The sequence below is a fragment of the Danio aesculapii genome, chromosome 16 (genome assembly GCF_903798145.1).
Source record: "Danio aesculapii chromosome 16, fDanAes4.1, whole genome shotgun sequence".
NCBI classification, from domain to species: Eukaryota; Metazoa; Chordata; class Actinopteri; order Cypriniformes; family Danionidae; genus Danio; species Danio aesculapii.
In genome coordinates this window covers 47,514,281-47,526,930 of record NC_079450.1, presented here as the reverse complement: position 1 = coordinate 47,526,930, position 12,650 = coordinate 47,514,281, and the positions used below count along the sequence as shown (strand labels likewise).

The 12,650-nt window shown below is 32.0% G+C and overlaps 1 protein-coding gene across 2 annotated transcripts in view; it reads right to left on the bottom strand.

Moving 5' to 3' along the window:
- nbeal2 (neurobeachin-like 2) overlaps positions 1 to 12,650 on the bottom strand; it is a 173,153-nt gene that overhangs the window by 104,413 nt on the left and 56,090 nt on the right. Inside the window, exons 7-10 of one of the 2 annotated variants that reach the window (XM_056474718.1) lie at positions 11,936 to 12,021; positions 11,501 to 11,813; positions 5,524 to 5,630; positions 2,131 to 2,217 (exon numbers count right to left, since the gene is read on the bottom strand). In XM_056474718.1, the coding sequence (XP_056330693.1) occupies positions 2,131 to 2,217; positions 5,524 to 5,630; positions 11,501 to 11,813; positions 11,936 to 12,021 (593 nt within the window). The remainder of the gene's footprint in view (positions 1 to 2,130; positions 2,218 to 5,523; positions 5,631 to 11,500; positions 11,814 to 11,935; positions 12,022 to 12,650) is intronic. The other variant, XM_056474719.1, reaches the window with a different exon arrangement.

Here is a 12,650-nt window from a genome sequence, read left to right as displayed (position 1 = left end):
ATCTTGCACATTCTCTGAGAATTTTTATCATAAAGGATTATTTGTACAGAAATTATGCTTAATAATACTTAAAAGAATTAAATAATATATTATTATATATTTTATATAGATTAATATAATGTCTGTCCATCTGTCCATCCATCCATCCATCCGTCCATCCATCCATCCATCCATCCATCCATCCATCCATCCATCCATCCATCCATCCATCCATCCATCCATCCATCCATCCATCCATCTATCTATCTATCTATCTATCTATCTATCTATCTATCTATCTATCTATCTATCTATCTATCTATCTATCTATCTATCTATCTATCTATCTATCTATCCTGTCTCTGTTTGTCTATCAAAAGAATATATTCTGATATAAGATGGCTTTTAATGTCTTAAATAATAAGTTAATCAATTTAATTGGCAAGAACCATGCTATTATTTGATCAAATAAAATAAATGCTATCATTTTGTCACCTTGAAATTATAAGGTTCTATCTGACATTGATCAAAATGTAATTATTCACATGTTTTTATTCTTTGACAATGTATTTTCCTTATGCTGGCAGCTAGCTCTCTGCAGCTCTTACATGGTCGCCCACTGAAGCGAAGCAAGGCTGCACCTGGTCAGTACCTGGATGGGAGACCACATGGGAAAGCTAGGTTGCTGCTGGAAGTGGCATTAGTGAGACCAGCAGAGGGCGCTCAACCTGCAGTCTGAGTGGGTCCTAATGCCCCAGTATATTGATGGTGACTCTGTGATGCTCAGTGAGCGCCGTCTTTTGGATGAGATGTTAAAACGAGGTCCTTACTCTCTGTGGTTGTTAAAAATCCTGTCTTTCGAAAAAGAGTAGGGGTTTAACCCCAGCATCCTAGACAAATTTGCCCACTGGCCTCTGTCCATGATGGCCTCCTAACCATCCCTATCATAATATCATCACTCTGTCTCCTCTCCACCAATCAGCTGGTGTGTGGTGTGCAGTCTGGCGCAATATGGCTGCCACTGAGTCATCCAGGTGGATGCGGTGGATGAGGAGATTCACTTCAAAAATGTGTAAAGCGCTTTAAGTGCTATATAAATGTAAGGAATTATTACTATTATGTAATTATTTTATTATTATTATTAATAATAATAATATAAATAATAATAATACTTATTTTTTTTTTATTATTATTATTATTAGTAGTAGTAGTAGTAGATTATAATTAAATATAAAACTATATTGAATATAAACCTATTATTATTATTTTTTAATGAATAATAATAATAATAATAGGTTTATATTCAATTTAGTTTTATATTTAAATATAATAATAATAATAATAATAATAATAATAATAATAATAATAATAATAATATTAATATTAATAATAATAATTTATATTGGTTGTGTCTGTCTAGCCCTCCTAATGCAGAAATAAATGGAATTTGACATGTTTTTTTTTGTGTAAATCGTTTAACCTGTAATATTGGAAGGTTGGGCCAGTTTGGTAACAGATATTCTGTACTTTATGCATTTTTACATTTTTTAAAATATAAATAAAAATTATGCGTATATGAATGTAAAAAAATATGGTTAAAATAGACTAGATAGTAGAGTCAGATTCCAGTTGCACACTAACATATTTACTGAAAAAAACTGATTTTATTTAGATAGCTAACAAATTATTTCAAATTGTAATTAAAAATATGCATTCTAAATCTAAATCTTAAGAATATAATTCAAAATAAAAAATATATATAATTCAAAACCACATTAAATTATTCTAGAGGATTTGACAGTCCATTAAAGCTACATTGGAAGCCAGTCTGATGCCAGTTTTACCCTAAAATATTGATACAAGGTATCAACTACCATTAGCATCACATGGCATCATAGTGTTCAAATACCAAAACACCATAATATATATAATAATATAATATTAAAATATAATCATATTTCAAGTTTTTTTTTTCTTCAAGCAACCAGTGCAGACATGTTCTAGATGTTTTGCTACCATAGAATCCCCCAAACTAGAATCTGCAGTTGCTCAGTCAGCAGTAGTCAGTGTGTGTATTGAAGTGTGTGCGAGCGGAGGGTGAGCTTCCTGCTGACGAACGACACACACTGATCAGCGGTGAAGGGAAAGTACCTGCTCCACTTCAGCTTCTGTGAGCAAGCGTGTAGTGAGGTCACACTGGCCCTCACACTCCACCATAAACCTGTTACTCTGATAAAGCTGCAGGACGGACACATGTTCACACAAATACATTGTCACAAAACAGCAGTCGGTGAGGTCAAACGAGCAAGCAGAAAATCAACTCACTGACAGATAAAGCAAGAAAATATATGATGAAACCGAGAAGCTCTTCACAATCGTCATTATTACTCAATGTGATGCCTGGTTACACATTCAGAAACCACCGTTTACCCAAAAGCCAGTGTGATCACATACGTATGATGCAGCAGACGTATATTTCATCACAGGATGGAAACGCTATGAACAATTATTATTCATCGATTTGACGAAGTGGCCTGTAGAATGTCTGTCATCTTGTTTGTTTCGATCTATTAGTTAAATACTGAGTCAGTTGAATATTGAATAAGTTCCCTGAAGTCTATAATCAAGGCGTTTTGAAAGTATGTTCCAAGTTTGATTTACAAAATATGTATTTATGCAAATGAAAAATATGTCATATTTTGAAGAACATTTTAAATGTGTTCACACGTGTAGTTCTGTTCTCTTGGTTTGCTTGGACCAACACTTAATATTATACATTCAGTTCTACACTGTACAAAATATCCGTAAATTAGCAGTTTTCCATATTTGGTGATTTATGTTTTAATTTCTTATTTTTTTGAATTCCATTAAAGGACTTTGATGTTTCTTTCAACAACTTTTAACCTTGAAAAGTCTGAAAAAGTGACTTCAATGAAGATTTCAATTGAAAAAAGATTAACAAAGTAAACTAAAGTAGTACATTTTCTGTCTCTCTGTTTCTCTCTACACTAAAAAAAAATGTTCTGCAAAACTGTTGTTTAAATTCAGCCCAAATCAATTGATAACATCCACTTAAGTACATTTAGTAAATCTAAGGACGTAACTTTGAAGCATTTTTTCAGTATAAATTATTTCTTATACATTATATTATTTCAGACTACTAAAATGTCAATAAAAGTCACTTTGTTAAACCACAGAGTTTAATTTTCAACATCAAAAGTCGACAGAGCAGAGATCAAGGTTCCATAATGCAATTCACACCTGCAAATAAACGAAAAATTCTTGTGAATCACAAAACACGGAAACTGTTCATTAACTAATATGTTTTACGGTGTATTTCAAGCCCTGTGTGACTCTGGACCACAAAATCAGTCATGAGTGCATTTTTTGGAAATTTTTGGATAGGACAATATTGGCTGATATACAACTTTTTAAAAATCTGAAATCTGAGAGTTCCAAAAAAATCTAAACACTTAGAAAATCATGCAGTTGTCCAAATGAAGTTGTTAGCAATGCACATTAGTAATCAAACATAGTTTTTTGATCAATTTATGCTAAGAAATTTACTAAATATCTTCATGGAACATGATCTTTACTCAATATTTTAACTGTAAAAAATTTAATCACAATCAGTTAAGACAAAAAATATTTTTATGTCGCTTTAACTTATTTTAATATGTTAATCAGGTTTCAACTACATATTTTTAAGTTGCACAAAGTTAATATTTTTAGTCAGTTTCACTGATGTAAGTTGAGATGAATAGAAATAAATTAGATTCAACTAAAAAAAATGTAAGATAGCAAGAATTCATTTACATAAATGGTTTTTGGCATAAAAGAAAAATCAATCATTTTGACCCATACAATGTGTTTTTATTTTTGCTAATGCCAAAATATACCTGTGCACCATTAGACTGGTTTTGTTTTCCAGTGTCACGAATACTAAACCAAAAGCTTTGGTTCAATATGAATTAGTGTATGGTTACACACCTACTGTGTTGTGTTCATTTCATTTCAGTCAAACTGCACCAAAGTGACTTTGGTCTGCTTGTTTCAACTAAAAAAGTGTGAACACACCCTCGAAAACAATAGATTGTCATGTTACTCTATTCCTTGGTCTATTAAGCATCATTTGGGAAGCATTTAAAAAAAACAGATAATTTCCTCCCTTATTTTTAAGTGTATCAAAGTTTATTATATATGTGAGACTTATATTTTGAAAAACGAAAGATGCCGCAAAGTCAGCCACAGTAACTGTTCACATTGTCTTAAACTGACTGACTTTGCATGTGCAAAAGTACATCTACGCACAGCACATAAATGTGTATGATGTGAATAAAGCATGTTGTCAGGTTATGTTTAAGATGATTATTGCTGTTTTCACAGTCAACCACTGTCTTTAATGAACTGTAAATGGTTGTATTTCTTGTTCTAATGTGTATTTTAGCGTCTGAAACCTAAAATAAGTGTTTTTTTTGTAATCAAAAACACTGATCATTCGTCATTTATAATTTATGGCCTCTTACCAAGGGTGTATAGTGAACTCATCAAGGGTTAATAAGCAGCCGCAGATGGAACTTGGCAGGAATCACACCTGATTCGAATGGTTTCTGGTTTAAATCTAACTGAACAATCTTTTTTGGGTTATGGGATAACGATTAATGAGTGCCAGTTGTCATTCAAACACTATTCATAATAAACAACCTTCAATTTTGGGGGTAAAGTACTTGCCCTGTGTGTTATTCTGCTATGGCACCGAGGAGTAGTGGATGTTTGCAGCATGAACCAGTACCGAATAATGATGTGTGTCGCTCAAAAATTATAATAACTGTTAACGCTGTGGTCTGATTGCAAAACATCAGATCTGTATTTCATTTAATGCCATATATGAAAGTGGCAAAATTCAAAGTCGAAAAGATCAGATGCCATGCAGTTTGGTTTGTTTACATGTGGGCAAAGAATTTAGATTTGGGCCACATTTGCCTGCAGTGTGAACGTAGCCTATGTTACTAAGCAAGAGTTTAGATCACCAGTATGTAAAATGCTGGATATACAGATTAGAAATGTATTCAGCGCCACCCTGAAGAGGCATAAGGTATGTTTAATTGTACCTTCTGTTAATTTCTTGTGTTTATTGTGAAACCGGCCAGATATGTCTGTCATTTCAGGTGACAAAACACATGTAGGCTTCTGAGTATTGTGCTTAATGCATGTTTAAGCATCCTGTCTTATCACTCGGCTCTCACTGCAATTTTTATGGAAACAATACATTTAAATCTCCTAAGCCACATTCCTACTATTTAGATATCAGAGAACAGTTTAACTTGAATGCAGTATACCTTTAAAAGGAATCTCTGGATGAAACCATTACAAATCCAAGGTTCAGATTAGTAAGCTCACATATTCAGTAGTCTGCTTTGAATCTTCCAGAACAAACATCACCAGACCACCACATTTCCATTGTGACCTGTGAGACTCATTTGAATTCTCAGGACTAGCAAACCTGCGTGTTTCTTATCGGTTTTAATACAGCGTCATTCTGACCTTGCTATTTTGGATGAGGCGGAGGATGTGCTCAAAACAGTTGTTATTAAGAAAGATGGCCTGCAACACTGGCCGATCTGAACACTGGAGGATCTCAGGGATGGCATCTGCAAGGAAAAACAGAAAAACATTCAGTCGTTTTGACCTGTGCCTTCTGGAGAGATAAAATGATGCCAGTTGTAAGCACTAGGTCATCTGATTTGCTCATAGAGATGAAATGACAAACATTTTGCAACTTCTCCATTTAAATAGTTTTCAGAGAACTGGCTAAAATTACAAGTCAAAACTTCTGTAAAAGGGTTGGAAGTTCAACACCAAACACAGTACACAAATCTAAACAAAGAGCTGCAATTTCTGTGTGGAGTTTGTATGTTCTCCCCGCGTTCACAAGGGTTTCCTCCGGGTGCTCCGGTTTCCCCCACAAGTACAAAAAACGTGGTATAAGTGAATTGGGTAAGCTAAATTGTCTATAGTGTATGTGTGTAAATGAGTGTGTTTGGATGTTTCCCAGTGATGGGTTGAAGCTGGAAGGGCATCTGCTGCATAAAACATATGTTGGATATGTTGGCAGTTCATTCCGCTGTGGCAACCCCTCATTAATAAACGGACTAAGCCGAACAGAAAATGAATAAACGAATGAATGAATTTTAAGTGGTTTATTGTGGTGTTATATGTATGATGTTAATTTGCACAATATTTTACTTATATTTTACTTATTGCCAATATTTTACTTTTTACTTTTTTTCAGTGTAAAATGCCTTGAGATATACCATTTTAAAGCACTGCAGAAAATATTTTTTATTAATATAATTATTATTACTAGTTGACATTGTATGTCAGGACTAACAACACTGTTTAATAATAATAATAATAATAATAATAATAATAACAATAATAATAATAATAATAATAATAATAATAATAATAATAATAATAATAATAATAATAATAATAATAATAATAATAATAATAATCATGATGATTATTGTATTAGCAACAACAGTTATTATTAATTATTAACTATTATTATTATTTTTATTAATAATAATAATAATAATAATAATAATAATAATAATAATAATAAACATGATGATTATTATATTAACAACAACAATCATTATTAATTATTAATTATTAATTATTAATTATTGGTTATTGATTATTAATAATAATAAACATAATTATTATATTACCAAAAAATATTATTATTAAATTAACAACAACAACAACAACAATAATAATAATAACAATAAACATGATGATTATTATATTAACAACACTAATTATTTTTTATCAAAATAATAATAATAATAATAATAATAATAATAATAATAATAATAATAATAATATAGTTTTATTAATAGTATTTGTTGTATATGTATATGTTGACATACATTGTAAAGTAGTAGTAATAATAACAACAACAACAACAACAACAATAATAATAATAAACATTATGATTAATATATTAACAACAACACAAATTATTCTTATTAAAATCATATTAATAATAAAAATAAAAATAATAATAATAATAATAATAATGTTTTATTAATAGTATTTATATCATTAAACACTATTGTTAGTGTTGACATACAAAAGTAATAATAAGTAATAATAATATTATTAATAATAATAATAATAATAATAATAATAATGGTAATAATAATGGTGATTATTATTATTTAACAATATTGTTAGAGTTGACATACAATGTCAAGTACTTTTTCTTGATGCAAAATTCTAGTTATTCTAGTTACTATTAGATAATATAACATCCCACTGATTAATTTAAATGCTGACTTAATTTAAAGTCAGAGTGATAAGATATATTTAATCGAAAATACATCTTAAAAACGGTTTTATATAGAAAAGGAAAATCCAAAAAGGAAAAAAAAAACCTGACAAAAATAATTGAAGGGAGTCAATAGCTACCAGTTTTCAACATAACTTCCTTTGTGTTCAACAGAAGAAAGAAACCCCACAGGTTTGGAACTAGTGACGAGTAAATGGTTATATAATTTTTAGGTGAACTGTCTCTTTAATTATACTAAAGTCCTAAAATTGAGAGATATAGATATTTTTGATTTTAAAACGATTCTTTCACTACAGGACCAAAAAAACTTGTTCACAGGAAACAACCTCTAAGATCAAACCACAAACATGTTTCTCTTTCCCTCGTGTTCATATAAAGGTTAACATGAAACGTTGATTCAGTATTGATGTGCTTTTGAAATACATAAACCTAGACAAGGATCTAGATCTACTCTGATAAAGATCTAGACACATCATGTAAGCTATGGCACTAAAAGCAAACATCTCTTCAGCGCTTAATAAACTCAAATACAAAAGACAGTCTGTATACCATGCAGCTTGTTAACAAAGCAAACAAGGCAGAGCAAACACAACATTGAATTTCGTCTGATTTGTTTAATGAAAGGGCGGTATTCAAATATCAGCAGTCTTTCAAGGCTGTAAATTCTTTGATAAATCATTAAATGAACAATGAACATCAAACTACACACTGACTTCAGACACACTTTTCCTTTGAGCAGCTGAGTTAATGAAGCAAATTAAAGGGATAATTTGAGATGTGGATCATTAATTAGAAACAAGAAATGTTCTTATGATGCACTGTAAAAAAAGTTAATTAATTAATGGTTTCCTGTATCTTGTGTTCCATAAGTTAATGCAGTGGTCTCAAATTCAATTCCTGGAGGGCCACAGCTCTGCAGATTTTAGCTCCAACCACCTCCAAATCACACCTGCTTAATAGTCTCTAGCAGTCTTGAACACCTTGATTATTTGTATCAGCTGTGTTTGATTATGGTTGGAGCAAAACTGCGCAGAGATGCGGCCCTCCAGGAATCGAGATTGAGACCCATAGTGTAATATCTCAGCACTTTATTACGTCCCCCAACCCACCAAGGGGCGCAGATATTGCCCTATTCTTTTCCACATTAGATGGCGGTAGTGACTCTTGTTCCTCTAAACTCCCCTGTAATCAGCCTAATCACCAACACCTGTTCTTTGCTCTATATAAGACCGCTTCATATCCTGCTCTGTGTTCAGTCCTGAACTCTATCTCTTGCTGCCTCGTCCAGAGTCCAGTTAAGCTATTCTCAAGTCTGTTTGCTTGCTATATTCCTGTTTGATTGTTCTGAGACCCTCGTGTCTACTTTATTTTGTATGTATTTTTGGAAGCTCGTCTTTCCTATTTTTGTTGTATTTTTTCAACCCTGGCTGTAGAGAGATATATTGTCGCTCCTTTTTGTAAAGTCTCTTCAGTAAAGACTGTATCTTTTTTTTTTTTTGGAACTCATACGTTGTGGACTAACTTTGTTTCTCCTCTGCTCTTGGGCCACCAGTTGCTGACTTAGCTCATGTAGTTAGAACTACTGCTAACCACACCGTAAACCCGGGTTCGATCCCCACTCAGATCATTACACATAGGTTAATATATTTAAGTTGCATTATGAGATCTTGATGTCAACTCTGACATATTTTGATGTTTATAGTTTAACAAAGTGCGTCTTATTGACATTTTTAACAGTTACTGTATGACAAATACTCTAAAATACTGAAAGTTTTAGAAATCCTATAATGCTATTCGAAATAAATGGAACTCAGGAAATAATACAGGACCATAATAAGTATTACAAATATAATAATAATATTAATAATAATATTCATATTTATTTATATTTAGTGCTGGACAAAAATTAAATCGCGCTTAATCAAATCCAAAATAAAAGTTTGTTTTGACATATTAAATATGTGTACACTGTATATTTATTATGTACATTTAAATACACACAGGCATGCATATATTTAATTTTTATTTATATTATTCATATTTTGATATATACAGTTAAGGTCAGAATTATTAGTCCCCATTTGAATTTTTTCTTTTTTAAATATTTCCCAAATAAAATTTAACAGAGCAAGGAAATTTTCACAGTATGTCTGATAATATTTTTTCTTCAGGAGAAAGTCTTATTTGTTTTATTTTGGCTAGAATAAAAGCAGTTTTTAATTTTTTAAAAACCATTTTAAGGTCGAAATTATTAGCCCCTTTAAGCTATTTTTTTGCGACTGTCTACAGAACAAACCATCGTTATACAATAACTTGCCTAATTACCCTAACCTGCCTAGTTAACCTAATTAACCTAGTTAAGCCTTTAAATGTCACTTTAAGCTGTATAGAAGTGTCTTGAAAAATTGAGAAAATCTCCTCTCCGTTGAACAAAAATTGGGGAAAAACATAAACAGGGGGGCTAATAATTCTGACTTCAACTGTATATATATATATATGATACAAATTATGTATAAATTTAAATATCTATGTAATAAAATAGATTTGTATAGTTTTGTTTCTATGTGTGTGTGTATCACATCTACATAATAAACATAATATATATATATATATATATATATATATATATATATATATATATATATATATATATTATGCACAAACATATTATGACAAAACAAAGTTTTATTTTGTATGTGATGAACTGCGATTAATCTTTGGCCAGAACCTATTCATTTCTTTATTTATTGTTTTAGTGCGTACTGACAAACCAGCTTTCTTTTCAAACCGAAATAGGCAATGCGAGTTGGAGAGGAACTGTGCTGAAATGGGAACCACCCAGATAAACAATAGGTGCTTCAAATGAGTCAAAGTAGAAAACCAAAGACTAGTCAGAACTAACTAACTGCTGCCTGAACTGTTTAATGTTCCAGAGAAACGGCAAAAATAATAAACAAACACACAAACATGCACACAAACATTACTTTTATTTGTTTATTTGTTTTGAATGGCTACAGAACCTGCTTAATTAACCTAACTGGCCTAGTTAACACAGTTAACCTAGTTAAAGGGGTGGTCCACAGTGTATTTTTCAGGCTTGGTTGTGGGGTGCAAAGCAATGTTGAGCTCATGCTTAATTTGTAAACAAAATCATGTTTTTTTTTTCATAAATCTTACTTTGATTATATACAGCTACTCAGCTAACATGAAAACGACTCTCATATTTCCTTTCTCCGAAAGGCCTGCCCTCAAGAGGCTCTGATTGGTGAGCTAACATAATGTGCTGAGATGCGCAGATGAGCTCCACGTCACCAGAAAGCGCCACGTCTCTACCAGCACGTGCTGTGCCTGTGCTGTGTAAATACTGTCAGAGTAGTGTAGCTGTAAGCCGTATCAGTTTGAAACTGAATCAGACAGAAAATGAAGAGGACACAGCTGAACCTCATGCCTGCTCTCTATATTAAAATCTGACAAGTGTCTTTATTTAAATATTTATATAAATTTTATATATTCAGGTTATAAGCATATCATGTCAATTGGAAGCCCAAATACAGAATCAGAACAAGCTCTGTGGAAATAGCAAAGCTATTTATTTGTACTGCATTTTAGCTTTCTCTGCTAAACATTTCAGCACCTCTGGCCACACCCCTTCGATGCACAGGGTATATGCACGTAACCTGAAGTGTTTGTGATCTCAATAACCCGGTAGTGTTTTTTTGTAGTCCCCAAACTTCGTTCACTGTAGGCTTTGCTAAGCTAACTCTGTAAAGGCCAATGTCTCCCTTTGCATTGAACTTTAAGCATAGTACATTCAGAGATGTTGTTTATGTTCACACTTAATTACACACTTATGTTCACACTTGAATTAAAGTTTAAAATATCGTAGTGGACCATCCCTTTAAGCCTCTAAATTACACTTTAAGCTGAACACTAGTATCTTGGAAATAACCAGTAAATTAATAAGTTTTGTCATCATAGCAAAAGACAAAAGAATTAGTATTAGAAATTAGACCTTAAAATTATTATGTTCAGAAATGGGCTGAAATCTTCACTCCATTAAAAAGTAAATGTATATTTTTATGTAATGTTTTACAAATTATTTAAATAATTATGATTATTTGTTAAATAAATTCACTTTTTTGTGATAAAATATTCTCTTACTCAGCATATGTTCAAGAAGGCTGATGAGATTATCCTCCCAGGCCAGCATATCTCCCTGCTGGGTGTCCGGTGGACGGTTCCAGTTGAGCAGTTGGAAATAATCGTCCAGTGCACTCCTGATCTCCACCTGTCTCTCATTCACACTGCTGGAGTGCAGAAGGTGGATCATTACGGTTAAACAGCGCAGGGCCATCCTGAGCAGCTGAGGGTCCCTGGGCTGCTGTGGGGATGAGGCAGGACAGAGGCACCAGGAGCGCAACACAGACATGAGGTCCTTCACAGCCTGTGGGGTGATGGAGAGAAGGCCATTCCTCTGAAACACACACAAACAACAGTTTAACACTGATTTAGTGAGGTTGTACATTTAGAAAGCACTCAAAGCCCCTGATGCGTTCACACATGTCAATGTTAACAGGGCCTAAGGGTCTAATTTACCTTGCATCCACTGATTACAGCTCCCTGTAGATGCACCAGCCTCACCACCAGAGGTTCAGGGATTAGTTCACTCTCTTGGAGGTATTCTGTAGGCATAGCTAATCTTTTAGTCACAAAAAATCGTAAAACTGATATTAAAGTTTTAAGCCACAGTTACATGTAATACATTTTGTCAAAAAGCTAATTTCATACACAAATTTCATTCAAATACTGTCTTAAGTTGCACGGTTATGCTTTTGGTAACAGGCAAATCTCTGCAAAACAGAAACACAATGAAACGAAAAGAAACAGAAAGCAAAACAAAACTAAATGAAACAAAATGAAACATGAAACTGAAAACAAAACAAAATTGTACAAAACAAAATGAAAAATGAAACGAAACCGAAAACGAAACAAAATTAACAAAATTAAACAAAACAAAAAGAAACGAAAAACAAAACAAAATTTAACAAAACAAAATAAAAAACTAAATTGAAAACTAAACAAAAAAATTTAAAACAAACAAAACAAAACAAAGCAAAAACAAACAAAAAAAACTAAATGAAACTAAATTTAACAAAACAAAAAGAAACTGAAAACAAAACAAAATGAAACGAAACAAACGAAAAATGAAACGAAACAGAAAACAAAACAAAATTAACAAAATTTTAAAAAACAAAAAGAAACTAAAAACAAAACAAAATTAAACAAAACAAAATAAAAAACAAAATTGAAA